The 16,856-nt window shown below is 40.8% G+C and overlaps 2 protein-coding genes across 2 annotated transcripts in view; both read left to right on the top strand.

Moving 5' to 3' along the window:
• znf292a (zinc finger protein 292a) lies at positions 1 to 13,858 on the top strand. The gene is made up of 8 exons (XM_037694996.1): positions 1 to 163; positions 2,077 to 2,231; positions 4,125 to 4,203; positions 4,426 to 4,561; positions 4,686 to 4,888; positions 5,040 to 5,176; positions 6,932 to 7,073; positions 7,272 to 13,858. The coding sequence occupies exons 1-8, from the start codon at positions 14 to 16 to the stop codon at positions 13,434 to 13,436; spliced, it is 7,167 nt and encodes a 2,388-aa protein (XP_037550924.1). The 5' UTR covers positions 1 to 13; the 3' UTR covers positions 13,437 to 13,858.
• A 1,088-nt stretch (positions 13,859 to 14,946) lies between these two features.
• orc3 (origin recognition complex, subunit 3) overlaps positions 14,947 to 16,856 on the top strand; it is an 8,069-nt gene continuing 6,159 nt past the window's right edge. The window contains exons 1-7 of the mRNA XM_037695559.1: positions 14,947 to 14,970; positions 15,090 to 15,147; positions 15,229 to 15,326; positions 15,501 to 15,636; positions 15,721 to 15,825; positions 15,902 to 16,071; positions 16,150 to 16,286. Of these exons, the coding sequence (XP_037551487.1) occupies positions 14,947 to 14,970; positions 15,090 to 15,147; positions 15,229 to 15,326; positions 15,501 to 15,636; positions 15,721 to 15,825; positions 15,902 to 16,071; positions 16,150 to 16,286 (728 nt within the window). The remainder of the gene's footprint in view (positions 14,971 to 15,089; positions 15,148 to 15,228; positions 15,327 to 15,500; positions 15,637 to 15,720; positions 15,826 to 15,901; positions 16,072 to 16,149; positions 16,287 to 16,856) is intronic.

Raw genomic sequence — 16,856 nt, 5'->3', positions numbered from 1 at the left:
GATTGTTGTGAAGATGGCGGAGGGGGAGACAGAAAAGGAATATGATACACGGAAAGCTACCGACGAGCTGCGCGAGCGCTTCCAGGGTTTGACCACGGCTTTGAAGGAGAGCTCGCAGTCGTCGCTGGAAGCCTCCTTGCATTTCTGCCAGGAGTTCTGCCAGGTTAGCCCCTCGTTGTCCCGCTGCTCATCCCGGGGAAGCCTGCAGCCCCTCTGGCTTCCTGGCCGAGGATGCGCGTTCGCTACAACAATGTAGCTAAGGAGCTAGCAGCCCTGCTAGCTGCCTCGCATTCAAGATGGGGGAAGAAAGAAAGAAAGAAAAAATTTTTTTTTTCTTTCTTTCTTTCTTCCCTGTCCGTTCCCAGTGTGTTCATGTGGCGTTGTTCTGTGCAACAGTTTGACATTTCAGGAGACGTGAGCTTACTGCAGAGTCTGCCAGCTGTGCAAGTATTACCCGTATTTTCCAGGCCGATGAATGTTGCTAGCTGGTGTGCAGGGTCCCCCAGTCCTGTGCAGTGGTCGTGCTGTGCAAAAAAAAAAAAAAAAAAGAGCTGCGTTAGCGACATTTTCCAGAACTATTGCATGAACGTGCACTGATCATGTATTGTAGCCGGGTAATGTCGCTGAAACTAATGATCTGGTTATAAAATAAATGGCTTTCATTGAACGGGGGGAGAGCGGCGATTTTTTTTTTTTTTCCTCCAGGATGCTAGCCGGGCCTTTTGCACTAATTAATCCCGCATATCACGTCCGAGCAGATGCTAATTGCAGCTTTATAGCCATCCCTTTGAAAACGCGTGAAAAAGAGTCCAGAGCTAATAAAGCGGGTCTAAAATGGTGATTTGTAGCAGAAAGCGTCAGTCAGTGGTCACCGACTCCATTATCCTCATTAATTAGCCGCAAATAAGCTGGTCTCCATTTTTCTGCCACGATGTGCACAACTGCAGGTCATCACTGTGCACGAGACAGATGTTACAGGTTTGTCACTGCTGAGAGGAATCCGCTTAACTTTAAAGTTATTTAGTGGAATAAATACATAAATGGTGAGCTGATCAGTTTGTGTCCCGTTTTGTTTCCAATAGGCTCAAGATTTTCATTTTTTTTGTTTTAGGGTTTTGTTTGCACGCAGCGAGTGAAAATGGGATTACCAAGAAGCGTTTGTTGTAAATGTAATTAATTACACGCTGACATCATGAGCACAAACTTTTCTGAATAAATGTTGAGAAACTTCATGACCTGAACCATTTACCTGAAGTATAAGCCATTTAACATAAACCTTTGCCAAGCATTCTTTATATTTGTATGTGTTTATGACCAGTATTGTTATTCTGTGAAACATATTCCATTTTTTTTTACTTTTATTTGAGTTCTGTAATTTTTCTCAAGACCTCACATTTGGCATTTTGTGACCACAAATGTCCCAATCCTAACTGGGAGTCACTGATCTATTGTAGTTTTAAATAGCACCACAGTAGTTAACTAGTAAATAGTAAATGGGCTGTACTTATATTGCACTTTTCTATCTCATCAAGAAACTCAAAGTTCTTTATACTACAATCTGTGCCCTCATTTACCCATTCATACAGCACTCTACTAGATCTATACACAGTTAATCAGAGCTTTATCACATTCATACACTGATGGGACACAGCAGAGGCAATGAGGGGTTTGGTGTCTTGCTCAGGGACACTTCAGCATGTGACTGCTGGCGGAATCGAACCCCCAACACTCCCATTGGTGGGCGACTGCTCTAACCACTCATTCACATCTGCCCCATAAACAACGTAATAACTTAGAATTAACAACATAGCCTGACAAATGTGGTTGGATTAAATAATGCAGCCTAAATCTTAGTTTACTGCACTATTCTTCAGAATGGAATGATGTTTCATAATTTTGTTTAAATCCAATGGAGGTATCCATCGTCTCAAAAAACCCATCACATCCAAAGAAACAAACAGTTACATTTAGGAGTCTAAAAACTAAGAATGTTTTGCATTTGTTGAGGATCCTCTGATTTTTAAAGATCTAACATTTTCTTCATTCATTTTTCTCATCCGTTTGTTTTTTCCTCAGGTCCTGGTGGAACATGCTGGCCGTTGGAAAACGGACGAAGATCCACTGCCCTTGTTGCAGGTTTACACCATGGCCATCCTCAGCTTCGCTGAGGCTTCTTCCTGTCTCTCCTCCGAATGTGAAAATGGGCCACTCCTACTTGAAAAGTTAGCATTGTGAGTAAAAACTGCAGCATGCTTGTGTTTCTCCAGATGGCAGTCCTGAAGGCACTTTTATTTTCATGGTTCTGTTGCAACACACCATTTCACTTACCGTTATCCAAGGAGGGCGCCCCGCCCTGTCAACAGAACCGAGTGCCCCGCCTAACGAAATTGTCCTCAACCCCCCACCTACTCAACAACTGCTGGCATTGATGTAGCGCTAAGCTAGCGTTGCGCAATTGGTTCAACCTTTATTTATAGAACAAAGTCCATGCTCAATAATCCAGGTATACAATCCAAAAATTTTCAGTCAGGTCATCTGGACAGTTTCTTTTTTTGTGCTGAAACGTTTCGCCTTCGATCCAGAAGGCTTCATCAGTCGAGGAAACACAACAAAACTGATTCTTCCCCCAACAGCTTACTCCAAAGTGGAACAAACCAGTTCTGCTTGTGATAAGATGGTCTCTTTGGTACGCCCCCTCCTCCATTGCCGGCCCTCTTCCTTGTTGGCAGTCTTGTCAAACTGGTTGAAAACAACAAAGTCCATGCTCAATAATCCAGGTATACAATCCAACATTTTCCAGTCAGGTCATCTGGACAGTTTCTTTTTTTATACAGTCTTGTTGAGCGACAGGGACTCATTTACAAGAGAGACCTGGTTTTAACAAAGAGTGAGGACAACAGTGGACAATCATAAAAGAAAGCATATAAATTGAGAAGAATAAATGAAAGAAAACGATATTAAAAGAAAAACAAAACTAAAACATCTAGGTTATAAAGCAATATAAAAAACTAAAAACAGGAACATGTCTGCGGCGCGCAATATGCTAGCTAAAAAGCTAGAGACGTAGCGCTCTGCTTCCTGTCAATGCAGCTGACCTTGGAGAAACACTGCTAGGTCTTATCACAGGAATATAAAACTGGGAGGGGGTCACACTACTGTGGGAACAAAAAGCTAAATCAGTGAAACGAGCTGCTATAGGTGAGCACAAACAAGGAAAAATTCAGTTTTAGTTGAGCACAACTGCATCGTATTTATTTATGAGAGGGAAAATAAATTCAGGCAAAGGTCCAATCAAATCGTTAATGTGTCAACGGTCTGCATGAACTACTCATGCAGTTTTTTTTATATGATTCTTAGTTTGGAACTGGAAAAAAAACACTTGCTTCACAAAAAAAAAAAAAAAAAAAAATCTAAAGTTCTCAAATTGGATGCAGCTAAAAATGACAAAATAATACCTATTTAGTTAAAATTGGTTGAGAAATGGGAAGTTATGTAATTTTAGAGGATTAAAAGAAGCTGATCAATTAAAAGAATTAAATGAAGATCGTCATTTCCGGGGCTTCAGAAACCACGTTCGGGTCAACAGATCGCCATGAAAGTTACTCAGAACGTAGAAAGTAATGTCCTGCTTTCCTTTTAATGAATACGTTTGATGTTTGACTTTGTGATCACAAATGAACCACCTGTCCCTGTGATTGGAGAAAACTTGATAAAAGAAAAAATACAATCAGAAAACTTGTAGTTGAAGACCCATAAACCAAACAAAATGTAAAAACATGACACATTTTCTGCCTTTTCTCCCCCAAACCTTCTATAGAGGAGCCACTACGGCTGCTTGTTCAACATAAATTGCAAAAAGACCTCTATTTATTTAGTCGGCATGTATTTCCTCCTGCCTGTGGTGTAGTTGAGCAGAGATGTGCATTGGAACACCTCAGGTGCAAAACCCACGCGTTTCAATTTTATTCAACAACTTGGAGCCTTCCTTTCTGTACGTTAGTGGTGCGCTGCTGTTTCACTTCCCCTGGAAACATTAACTTTGAATGGTTATTCCTGTTTTGTAGAATTTGTGCACGTCCTTGACCTGAATGTGGCTTTAACGAACGCTTGTGTTGGATTCACAGGAGCTGTGCGGAGCTGCTACTTTTAATGCCCCAGCATATTCCTGGTGCCTTATGGGAGGAGTTCCAGTCCTCCATGAAGGTCGGTATCCTTCAGGCTATTAGACATTATACTCTGGCTCATTTTTGCACTAATGAATAGTGAAAAGTGGTCATAAAGCTCAGTATTTAAGCAGTGAAAGGTAGATTTAATGTTTAGTTATATAATAAAACAGTCTTAACGGATATGTAGGTTTGTGTGGAACAAAACAAAATCTGAGGGATCAAAAACGAGTTCCTGTTTTTTTTTGACGTTTTGTTGCAGTTGGCACACAACCTGTTGCTAGAAAGTGGGAGCACGCAGCTTTGTGCGCTCTCGGTTCTGGCACAGCAGGATGGTGTCTGGGTCAACAGCACATTAAACAGCATCCTGTGCAATCAGATTCCTCAAACCGAACAAGGTGAGTCCCAAATTCACTCTAAATGTGTTTAGACTCACAACAATACATTTTACTGTTCATGAACTAAAAGTTCATCGCTGGAGTTCACTCGTCTGTGTCTTCTTATCTTTTTTCTCTCTTCTAGTCCATGAGTATCTTGAATTGGAGGGTCCCGCGCTTGTTAACATGCGAATAAAGCACCTTATTCAAGTGGGAAGTATTGATAAAGCTGCTGTCCTGGGGAAGATTTGCTCAGAGTATCCAGGGTATGAAGGGAAAGGGAACTTCAAACAGATCTACCTGCTCTGCATCTGCATGACAAAAAGTCAGGAGCAGCTGATGGAAGAGGTAAGAAACCGCTCGCCGTAGATTCAGTGTTGATTAGAGCTGGACACACAAAAGAAAACTCCAAATAAAACCAATTAATTGTACTTTTGAGGTCAGTTTTCTCCGTGTGACAGGTTTTCTGTGAGACTTTTATTGCTTTGCCTCTTAACAGATTTCATCGATAGACTGTAAAGATGCTCTTGAAATGATCTGCAACTTGGAGTCGGAGGGCGATGAGAAAGGAGCTCTGTGTTTGTGCACTGCCTTTCTCAAGCGGCAGCTGATCCAAGGAGACGTTTACTGTGCTTGGTAGGTGCCGCAGTTGCTTTGAGAGAGGATAGAGAGCATTTTGAAGCAAGTTCAGCACAGACCAGCCTTCTTTGTTCTAGCTGCCCTGATCAAACCTACAGCTCTTGTCAAAAATAATAAGTTACATTGACAAAGAATAGGATCGTAAGATAAGTTGGGATTGCGTGGAGGTCACTGTGCAGTATTGCTGGGATTGCAGCGATTCCAGAGTTTCAAACTAAAATCATTGTATGCCAAGAAATCTTGCAAGTGACAATAATATGCACAATCTCACAAAATATTGCACGATCTCAAACGAACTGAAAGTTTAATTAAAATGTTCAGTAGCCAAACAGATATTTTGCTAACAGACCGATCTGCACACATGCAGACACAGACAAAAACATTATTGCTCGCTCGTCAGTGGCAGACAAGAAAAGTCGTTTTGTAAAAGCTGCGTATCTGTACCAGATATAACAATTATCCACTGCAAGAGAGAATGATGATTTATAGAATTAGGGCTAAAACTTTATTACTGGTTACATGAATTGATTTATAACTTATATTTTACAAAACAGTAAATGTTCCAGTTTTTCAAGCTGATCATACACGATTCAGTCTTTGCTCCTTCACAATTAAAACTTAGAAAACCAGGTTGGAAAGTGAACAATAAATGTGTTTTTTAAAAGCATTTAAGTAGGTTTTGGTGTTTTAATTTCTTTGTGCAGCTCTAAGTCTTGATTTCTGAAGCAGAAAAGGAGAGTGGGAAAATAAAAGTATGACATGCTCTATAAATAACATCTTGCTCTTATCAAAGACAAAGAAAAATAACAAATACTTCAGAAAATATATATAATTTTGTCTTAAGGACTAGATTTGTTTACCACACATCATGGTGTAATTAGCTCTGATGTGCTCAAGCATCTACTGCTCTGAGTTTTATGCACAGAAACAAAAAAAGGTGCATACCTTCCTTAATGTTTGGGAAAAGTAATAATCTATACTTTCTTGAAATTTTGAAAAGGTGCATTTTCCATGATGACAAACTAAATGGTTCAGAGCTAATAGTTATAATTGTAATCTGACTGTGTAATAAAGGGGGCATTTATATATTTTTACACATGTATTTCACTTAAAATGCACAGACACTTTATTAATGAATTAATGAGGGGTGTATTTGGTGTTTGGAGATTTTTTTAAATGCATTAATGTTAGCCAGAAGTAACTGCAGTCAAAAAGGCAGGAATGTCAGCAGAAACTATTAGCTGTGGAAAAAGCCATATGTGCTTACCATTTTCTGATTATCATGGAAGCTGCATGTTTTTTTTTTTATCCAACTCAATACCCAAAGAGTTACTTCAGTGTCCCATAATAACTCTGAAGTCTTCAAAATCTAAAGCCAAGTCAAAGGGAAACGAATCTAGAATCTTCTCGATTTATACGCTATGTTTTATTCGCTAGATTCAGTATCAGTGGTGTAGAAAATGCTTTTTTCAGCAAATCTGTTCAAAATGTAAAAATATGTATGATATAGTTAGTTCTGCATTGCATACTAAATGTATGGTTCCCATGGTAACACGACCCACAAAGTATAGTTTGTTTTAACTTATTAACTCAATATCCTAACCATGACTTTAGGCTCAACAAACAGCTAAACTAAAAATCTTCGTTGCGCACTCTTCCTGTCAAATGTAAACGGTGCAAGATTTTTCATTTTATTTAACATAATCTATTTTATGTTTGAATCCTAACTAGTTATTTTATTAACCTTTCCAGGGAGCTCACTTTGTTCTGGAGTAAACTACTCATGCGATTAGAGGCTTCGGCGGATTCGTTTCTCAGCCACAGCAAAGCGATGACGCTCCTCTGTGGGAATGTTTGTCACATTCTGTTTCTCATCAAAGTCATCCAAAACGAGGTAAGAAAGAAATCCTGGTGTGCGTTGCTAGTACACAACTTTGCCATTACCACGTATATGAGCAATATATTAAAGGAGTGACCTGCAAAGAGCCAGTTTAACATTGGAATGTGCATGTGTCGGTGTTAGACTGCATTAGGTCTTTTGTTGCTAAAATAAAATGCTCTGCATTAACTGCATGTTACATATTTTTTTTAGGTTGGAGAAGTGGGGCTTCCAGTCTGCATAGAAATGTGCATTCAAGCTCTGAAAATGACCTCCGCTGAACATAAAGACAGCAAGTCTACTATCTACAAGACTATTTCCTGCCTGTTGCCAACTGATCTTGAGGTTAAGCGTGCGTGCCAGCTGACGGAGTTCCTCCTGCAGCCCACTGTTGACTCTTACTATGCTGTGGAGTCACTGTACAACGAACCTGACCAAAAGCCTGAGGAGGACGGTAGTCTGCCAGTGCCCAATTCTTTACGCTGTGAGTTACTGTTGGCCTTGAAGACACAGTGGCCTTTTGATCCAGAGTTCTGGGACTGGAAAACACTGAAACGCAACTGCTTAGCATTGATGGGTGACGAAGCATCCATTGTCTCATCTATCGACACACTCAATGACACAGATGAACAGGAGGTGGAAAGTGCACTTGGCAAGCTGCCTGAATACAAAGACCTGGAGGACTTCTTGCTAACAACTACAAATGAACTCAATGAAATTACAGACGAAAAAGAAAAAAACAGAGAGGCAAAAAAACTTCGGGAGCAGGGATTTGTGTCCGCTCGTTTCAGAAATTGGCGAGCCTACATGCAGTATTGTGTTTTGTGCGATAAGGAATTTTTAGGTCACAGAATTGTCCGTCACGCTCAGAAACATTTCAAGGACGGGATGTATCTTTGTCCAATATGTGCAGATAGTTTTGAAAGTAGGGAGGTTTTGGAACCGCACGTAGCATCACATGTAAAGCAGTCGTGCAAAGAGAGACTGGCAGCAATGAAAGCTGCAAGAAACGTAACCAAACCATTGCAGTCCCCTAAAAGTCCATCCAAAATTACAAAGGCCAAGACAAGCACGAGTCCTGTTAAAACGGAACCTCAGGCAGGTGAAAATTTGACACCTCCTGTTAAAATTGGACAAGCTACATCTGACTCTCAGATTAGTCAAGACTGTTTCTGTCCGGTGAAAAACTGCACAAAGGCTTTCAAGTTTTTCCGTAACCTCATGGCTCATGTTAGATCTCACAAGGATGATGAGGAGGCCATGAGGTTTTTAGAAATACAGAAACAGAAAGTGGTGTGTCAGTACTGCAGAAGGCAGTTTGTTAATGTCCGCCATCTTAATGATCATTTGCAGATGCACTGTGGCAGCAAACCATACATCTGCATACAGCTGGATTGCAAGGCCAATTTTAATTCCAACTCTGAGCTTCTCATGCACAGAAAAACCCACCCTGAATTTAAAGCTCAGTGCATGTTCCCAAACTGTGGCCAAGTTTTCAGCGAGGCCTACCTGTTATATGATCATGAGGCCCAGCATTACCTTACCTACACCTGCCAAATAGACAATTGTGGTAAAATATTCTACTTACAATCTGAGTTTTTGTCTCACCAAGAGCATCACAGACCAAATGATGCCGTAAACAATTTTATTATCGTGAATCAGTCCCCTCCTATAACGACAAAAGTAGAACTGCCATCTATGAGCACCCCGGTCAACGAAGACGCATGTTCTGCTGTTTTTAGCTTTGAAAAAAACAATACAGATGCAAGTGTGAATGAGGTAACTGCATCACCGTGTAGATCAGCTGAGGTTGCTAAAGAGGCCGCTCCCATGAAAGTCAAGCACTCGATTGAAAGCATGTTGAATTCAATGGCAGTTCCTGGGATAAAAGAACCTGAGAAATGCTTCACTCCACTCACCAACCCCAGTCCTGCACCCTCTGATGCAAATCTTCCACCAGATGTGCCACATGTGCACCTTAATGTGTCTGGGCAGGGTGATATAACTCCAGTTTATCCTGTTCCCACTGCAACAAATTCAACGGCTAGTCAACAAGCACACCAGCACAATGTTGTACAAGGCAACAAATTTAAGAAAGCACTACCAAAAATAATGTCTCCGAGTCAAATCAAAACTGAAGTCCCTTGTTCACTGCAAGGTTATCCTTCCAGTTCACTCAATGTTACTGCAGGAAGTGAAGAAAATCTGCACTGCTGTCCAAGTCCCGACTGTTCACGTGCATACAGTACAAACAAAAGTCTGTCTAGGCATGTGAAGAAACAACACCCTGAAATATTTGAAGATTGGAAATTGGCTAAGAAATATAATAAAGTGGCTAGAATTGCAGCTAAAAAGGGGAAGAAGTCAAAAAAGTCATTGGTCCTATGCAAAAAACCAGGAATGGAGCGAATGGATTATTCAGTGGGAAGCTCAACCTCAGCATCCGAGTGTTATCCTGGATCAGTTGAGCCCGTGCCTATAACTCCAATGATCAATCCGACAGTATACCCATCCTGGGGGTGCCATAACAATCCCAATGCAATGATGCAGTCAGACATGTCTCAGCCATGGCCTTCAATGTCTATGAATAACTGTTATCCTGAAACCTTCAATATGAGTGAGTACTCTCGCAACTATCCTCACTGGCAGGCAGACGCTTATCAAACCACAATGCCTCAGCCTTCCGAGAGAGATCATTCAATGGCAGCTACACACTGTTCCCCTGTGTCTCATCCTCCTTCAGATTCCAGTCTGATGTCTCAGTATGTGTCCAGCTCTCTAATGCTCGACAATGGTGGCCAAATGCATAACGGAGGAAATCAGTATGGACTTGTGCAAGCTACTGGTACTGCGGAGAATGCAGTGGTGAGGAAAAGCAGTGCAAGTATGATAGGACCGTTGGATAATGGAAACAGTATCTCAACAATTGACAGCCTTCCTGATGGAAGTTACCACACTTCGTACGCTCCAAGTGAAAACTCTTGTCTCACTCAGTCGTCATCAGCTGATGTTCCAGAAAAATGTGGGAGCCCAGAGGTTAAAATTCCAGTAATAGATACAAATGAAATAGTGAAAATCGAGAATGCATCAACACCTGGTTTTGAACAGGTGGACAACACTGTAGATGAGATGCTGAGTCCAAACAGCGTCGTTCACACAGATTTCCCTTATGATGAAGACTGTCCTAATACTGACTGTCAAGCCACCAATTCAGATGAAAAAGGCAGTGAGCTTGACTCACAGAAAGGAAAGCGCAGCAGGATAAGCAAGCGCACCAGGTGGCCAGCAATCATTAAGGATGGTAAAGTTATATGCAGGAGGTGTTTTCGAGAGTTCACAAGCACCAAATCTCTTGGAGGTCATCTGTCTAAACGCTCACAGTGCAGACCTCTTGATGAAATTGACCTGACAGCAGACCTGCCAATGTCGTTTTTGGATTTCCTCAATGACCCTCTTGTCCCTGATGCCAACGGATCTATGTTCAACATGCCAAATGGAGATTTCTCAGAAGAGTCATGCAGCTTGACTACATTTAATACACCTATGCTGTTAAAGCAGGAACCCCAAGTTGTAAATATAATGGACCAATCAAATTCCTTCTCAGCTGGCCCTGAAGACCAGCAGGAGAAAGCAACTGACCTGGGTAATCCTCCCCATGCTGGACCGCACCGGACAGATCACCAGGTGGAAATGTCACATGAATTTCAAAAACCCGATTTGACTGAGGCTGCACAAGAAAAGCTGCAAAATTCTGTGTCCGCAGAACAAAATGCTAGTCAAAGTCAGACAACTCCTCAAATAGAAAAAAGTAAAATGGCAAGAAAAAGTGATGAAAAGCTTATAGGAAAGGGATCTAAACCTTTTAAATGTGCACAACATGACTGTGAGTATTCATTCATGACAAAGGAGGCTTTATTCAAACACTTGTGCAAAATGCATGATTATACCAATGAAATGATTGAAGAGCTCAAAAGATTCCCATCTAGACTGGCCCCGTATCCTTGTCAGGTTTGCTCAAAAACATTCACAAGGATGACAGGGTTGAGAATTCACTATGAAAAAGTCCATCGGTTGTCAAAGTCAGAAATGCAGAAGTTCAACATTAATGCTCGAGTTCGGCGTTCATCCCAAACTACCAGCGATGGCTCTTCAAACAACCAAGTAAGCACTATAAGCACTAAGCAGAACAACAGTAGCACAGTGCAGTCTGTACCTGTAATGCCTATTGTAAAACAAGAACCACTTGACATTGCGATTGCACCTCCACCTGTCATTGAACCCCCTCCAGGTGTTTCTGAAATCACTTCAGAAGTTGCAGAGAAACAAGCCTCGACGCCTGAGATGTCCACTGTTACACGACTACCATCGCCCCAAAACTATTTGAGCGAAAGCCCGCCTGACGAAGTGGCACCGTCAACTCCCGAAAAAGCTCCGGAGCCGCCTAATGTTTCTGTCCCTAACAGTCCAGATGTGAAATTAAAATCCAGTGTAAAAGAAAAACTGAGTCCTGTAGCCAAAGCAGAGGTGCAGCAAGAAACATTAGATGTGTCGCAGAATATAGCTCAAGAACCAAAGACGTCCACAGCATCTGTTACATCCTCCCCAGAGAAACCAAGCAGCTCTAAAAGCTCCCCAACCAAGGAGAAGAGGAGAGGGAAAAGACAGAGAAAGTTGAGTCTAAAAATGTGTGACGCAGACAATGCCTTCAGTCCATACAGACCCTATCGCTGTGTTCATGAAGGCTGCACTGCAGCGTTTACCATCCAGCAAAATCTGATTCTCCATTACAGAGCCATGCATCAGGTGTCGCTGCCCCCGAGCAAGGCTGAAACTGACACCGAAAAGCCAAGTGATACTAATGAGCAGGAAAGCAGTGAGAGCATAGTAACAGATGCTGAAGTCAGGTGTCAGGTGAGAAATTGTTCCAGGGTGTTCATGGGAATCACAAAATTAGTGCAACATTACCTCTTACTTCACAAGTTCACGTACGACAAGGCCACCTCCATGATGGCCAGCATGGCCATAGGAATTTTTAACTGTGATCGGCCAGAATGCGCTCTCCCCTTCAGCTCTGTGGAGACGTACATTGAGCACATTAAGAATTACCACAAAGAAATCGCCGTCTCTGAGAGAGGCTCAGTTGATACAACTTTCCAGTGCCAGTATGATGGGTGCGACCGTGTGTACACTACAAAATCGAACCTCCTCCGCCACCTGATCAAGAAGCACGGTTATGTTTATGACCCTAAAGCAAACGATGGACGGCGGAATAAATCAATCATACTCTTTCCAGGAATCAACAGCGGGAAAGAGAATGTAGAAAACAAAATCAAAGTGAAAAAGAAGAATACTAAGAAGAAAGAAGGGAAGTCCATTGAGCACTGGACTTGTTTTGGCAAGCCTACACTAAAATCTCATGAAGAGGCGTCGGCTATGTGCACCAAGAAGTCACCTCTGCAGTACCCGTGCATGATTATAGGCTGCGATGCTGTAGAACGAGCTGAAAAGAGCATTTTTAAGCATTACACCACTCATGGTCTCACGGAACGATACATAGAAGATCAGAGGAGTCAGTTCATTTTCTGCAAAAAGTACTCGCGCGCCAGATTCAAGGATGCAACTAAAGCAGAAGGGGCGTCGAGTTCTTCCGAGGAGACGGAGGAGACGGAGGCAGACGAAGGCGAAAAGCCAAGCGAGCAGAAAACGAAGGATCCAGGAGAGACGAGAGAAGCAGAGGAACCGATTGTGGAAAAAGTGGTCCAAGATGCAACAAGCAGCAATCTGGTGCAAAATGACAATAAGCTGCCCAACGACGATAGTCCAGAATCTCAAGAATCGCAAACTTCCATTGGGACAGAAGTTGGACCTAAACGAGGCCGTCCTAGAAAACCTGCACAGCCTACACCAGCATGTCCCGAGAGGATGCTGACCCTTAGAAACCGCTCGACTGTTACCAGTTCAAGAGAGAACTCAAATCCTGGTACCCCCACTTCCCAAGAGCAACATGACGAAGGGGTTGCGCCGCAGCCTTTCAAGTCTTTAGGACTTGAGGACTCATTCCTTAAGCTCTTGGGAACAGAGTCAACAAACTCTCCTAAACAAAAATTAAACGAGACATCCAATGCTGAAGCTGAAGTGCCGCCTAAACGGAAGAAAGCTTACAAACCGAGGTTTGCAAAGCGAAGTAAAATAACTAATGACATTAAAGACTGTGATAATTTTATAGACTTTAGAAACCCCTTAAAGCTGACATCTGGGATTAATGTAAAAATAGTTCTGGACAAAACTTTTTTGGATGGTGCTGAAAGTTCACTTAAGCAGCTACAACACATGAAGCCCACAGTTGTTATTAAAAGGTGGCTTTATAGTGCATCATAGCCCAATATTTAGTTTTCCACTCGGTCTTACTCAGGATTGGAGACATTATGCTGCAGAATGGTTTATTTCTTAATGAATCAGATTTCCAACCCAACAGTCGTGGTCACAGGTGACAATTAAATGGCCTATTTTGTACCTAATCATGATAAAACAGTTGTCTGATGATTTTAAGTATGTATGTTAGTTATAATAACCAGGTATTCTATAGGGCATAGATTTTAGAAACATGTTTGTATTTATGCTTAGTACTGAAGATGTTTTTTTTTTTCTTCTTTTACTAAATGGACACTTTTAAAGAAAACTGTTTTTATATATCCCTATGGGATTTCAAGTTCTGTTTGTATTTATTTCATCCCTTTTCAACACTAGTAGACCTATCTGTAATATTTACATGTCTTCCACAAAGTGTTCAATAAAATGTTACTGGCTCTTTTTATAAAACCTGACTAGAGGATATACTTTTTTCATATCGATTTAGATGTTTTAATAAAAAAGCCTTTAGGGTACAACAGATGATAAAAGATTTATGGAATACCTTCACAGAAAATCATAGAAAGACTAGCTCATTTTTAAATATATTTCTCAGTGGTTGAAAATTATTTGCAAGAGTTAAACATTGATGATTTTATTGTTAGTAAAATGTCCTAATTGGATAAAAAAAAGATATCTGGTTATTGTAAGACTTTGTTAATATTTTCATGTTGACTGAAAAGTTTTTGATTCAGCAGCATGCACATTGGAAGTTCAGCACATGTATAAATTCAAAAGTTGTGCACATCACATTTTCCATTTTATTACATTCTTAATTCTGAATAAATTGTTTTGAAATCCAGCATGTAGACATGAAGTATGGCAAGCCCATTTACAAGTTTATGTTATCCACTTCTCATTTTTCCAGTTCATATGTATCATTCTTTTAACTTCAGATATGCACATGTGCATTCTGTCTGAAATGAATCTTGTGTATGACAAAATAATTATTTTAAGGAAACTCACATTTTAGCCATCTCCAATCACATTGTAGCATGTTTCATATAAGATGTTCAAAATGAAAAAGTGTTTCTAGGTTTAAAGGTTTCTTATGGGTAATTATTTATATCAAAAAGTTAAGCAATTTCATACACCTGTAAATAGAATATAAATTAGCAACAATGTAAATTCATTTATTTCCATGTTTTTATGTGCACATATATTTTCAATATCAGGGTCTTGATAAAATGCCCCTTTAGGATAATTATCTGGAAATGAATATCAGGTTATAACTTCACTTTCACTTTTGGCTGAAATGCTTTAGAGAACTGCTGTTAAGTGCATTTTTAAAGCAACAAAAACCACACACAAAAAAGCAGGTATGCGATTATATGTTACAAGGGTTTGCCATACAGGAGATCACGGCTGTTTCCGTAAACGTCACATTTGGCGGGAAGGCTTTCTGCGCGACTCTGCCTTTTAAAAACGTGCTAGCACCGGCAGCCATTTAACTTGAGTAAACAACTGGTTTCATACGACCATGTCCACTTCGTCCGTCTCAAAGGTAACTCATTTTGTGTTTTTAATTAAAGACGCTCCTTGATACAGTCTTTAAACAAAATGGCGTCTTGTAAGTGCGTTTGTTTGGACGAAACTGACCAAAATATATGCTTTTGCTTCAAGGGCTGCTTTGTTTTCAAGCCCAGTCCTAAAAAGAAGAAGCAGCAGCCTCACGATTTAGGTGAGGTTTATCCAGCTTTATTCACTTACTTTGAATTTAAACCTCAGATTCAGGTGTTTTAATGTTGTTTTCTGCTCACAGAGAGTTTTTTCATCCATGGCTGTGAAGGTGCTGACAGCAGTCAGCTGAGATTCAACCTGTGTCAGGATCTGTGGCACAAAATCAAAAGTGACACAGAGGTAAGAGCAGCCCAGACATTATAGTCATTTGAAGTTGTCTATTATAGAGACACACATAGTAATCAGTGTTTTATTATTGTTAAATCAAATCAAATCAGATCCGTTTAAATTGTGAGCAGCAGCTCCTGACAAGATTAAAGTGTTCGTTGATGGAAGTGTTTTCCTTCTGATAAGGTTTTACAGGATGATCTGAACAGAAAAGTCTTGGACAGCTTGCTGGAGTTCACCAAGAAGTGCTCCACTCGTGCACACGACGACTGGACCTCGCAGATGAGGGCCAGTGAAATTCCCACCGCCGCTCTCGTGTTGGGTACGCAGTCACCAAGTATTGTCAGGTTGCTCATTTGACATTTCTGCGGGAATAATTTGTTCAAACGTATTATTTCTGCTTTAGGTGTGAACGTCCCAGATCATGACATGACCTTCCAGAGCCTGTCTGAGCTCCTCCGGCAGTCCGTCACTCCTTTCGTCGCTTCTGTTCAGGCCAAAGAGTGTGGAGGTAACAACCTAAAAGTTGGAGATAATCCAGTGCTTGGATGTTGGTGCATTCTGTTTTTTTTTTTTTTTTTATTCAGCGCTGAAGCATTTGATGAAGAAGGTCCTGGAGAGATTGATGGACACTGATGTGGCTGTGGTTGATGATGATGATGATGAAGAGGAGGTCGACGGTGAGCAGAAACGGCTGTGCAGAAGCGTGCACTGCTCTCTGACCGCTCTCTGTGATTGGTACATTTCAAAAACAAAGGTGAGGCCCCGGCCCACGCCCGGCTGTGCAGGTTCTTCGTTTGGTTGCAAGGTGCTCACAGATCATGATGTTTTTCAGAAATCCAGCTGTGGCACTCCGGGGAAAAAGCGCAGTTCTTCTGCGAGTTATGAGCAGCAGCCTCCTGTTGTGGTCATTTTGAAAGATTTGGAAGCTTTTAATCCAAGAGTCCTTCAGGACTTCATACATGTCTGCAGGTAAGAAAGAACCTCGGTGTGAGTCTTAACGCTAAAAGTTGTTTTGATAGAACAACGCTCCATCATGGTTTTATAAACACTGGATCCAATAACACTAAGTGGCGTTCCTCAGATTTAAACAAAGATCATCTTATGTTGTGTATGTTTGATTAAACCTTGAAAATTTAGTTGTGCTTGATCTAGTGATAATCCAGTTTTTGTCATTTGTTAGCGCCTGGGATTATGTGTTGTGAATGACTCTACTACCATGGCAAAATTTAGCTTAATGTCTTTTAATTGATTGTGATACATTTATTTTTGTCTAGGCTAATATTTAACTGTGGCAGCCATCTTTAATTAATTACCTTTTTATTTTATTCAGTTTAGCTTGGAATGAATACTTTCTGAAACTTTCAATACACTTCGTTGATATTTTGCTCAACACATAAACACACACGAGCATAAACATTGTTTCTCCACCTTAATGCTGGCAGCAAGAGATTATAATGGTTTGTTACAGAGATTATAATGGTTTGTTACAGAGATTATAAAGGTTAGTTACAGACATTATAAAGGTTAGTTACAGACATT

Source organism: Nematolebias whitei, chromosome 21, assembly GCF_014905685.2.
Source record: "Nematolebias whitei isolate Nwh7 chromosome 21, NemWhi1, whole genome shotgun sequence".
NCBI classification, from domain to species: Eukaryota; Metazoa; Chordata; class Actinopteri; order Cyprinodontiformes; family Rivulidae; genus Nematolebias; species Nematolebias whitei.
The sequence above is the reverse complement of the archived record's forward strand: the minus strand, read 5'-3'. Positions and strand labels throughout refer to the sequence as shown.

Excerpts from the sequence above, each read along its gene's own strand:
- znf292a (XM_037694996.1), top strand. The coding sequence starts at position 14 with ATGGCGGAGGGGGAGACAGAAAAGGAATATGATACACGGAAAGCTACC. Across the intron at positions 2,232-4,124 it reads CTACTTGAAAAGTTAGCATT|GAGCTGTGCGGAGCTGCTAC; the intron begins GTGAGTAAAAAC and ends TTGGATTCACAG. Across the intron at positions 7,074-7,271 it reads TCAAAGTCATCCAAAACGAG|GTTGGAGAAGTGGGGCTTCC; the intron begins GTAAGAAAGAAA and ends TATTTTTTTTAG.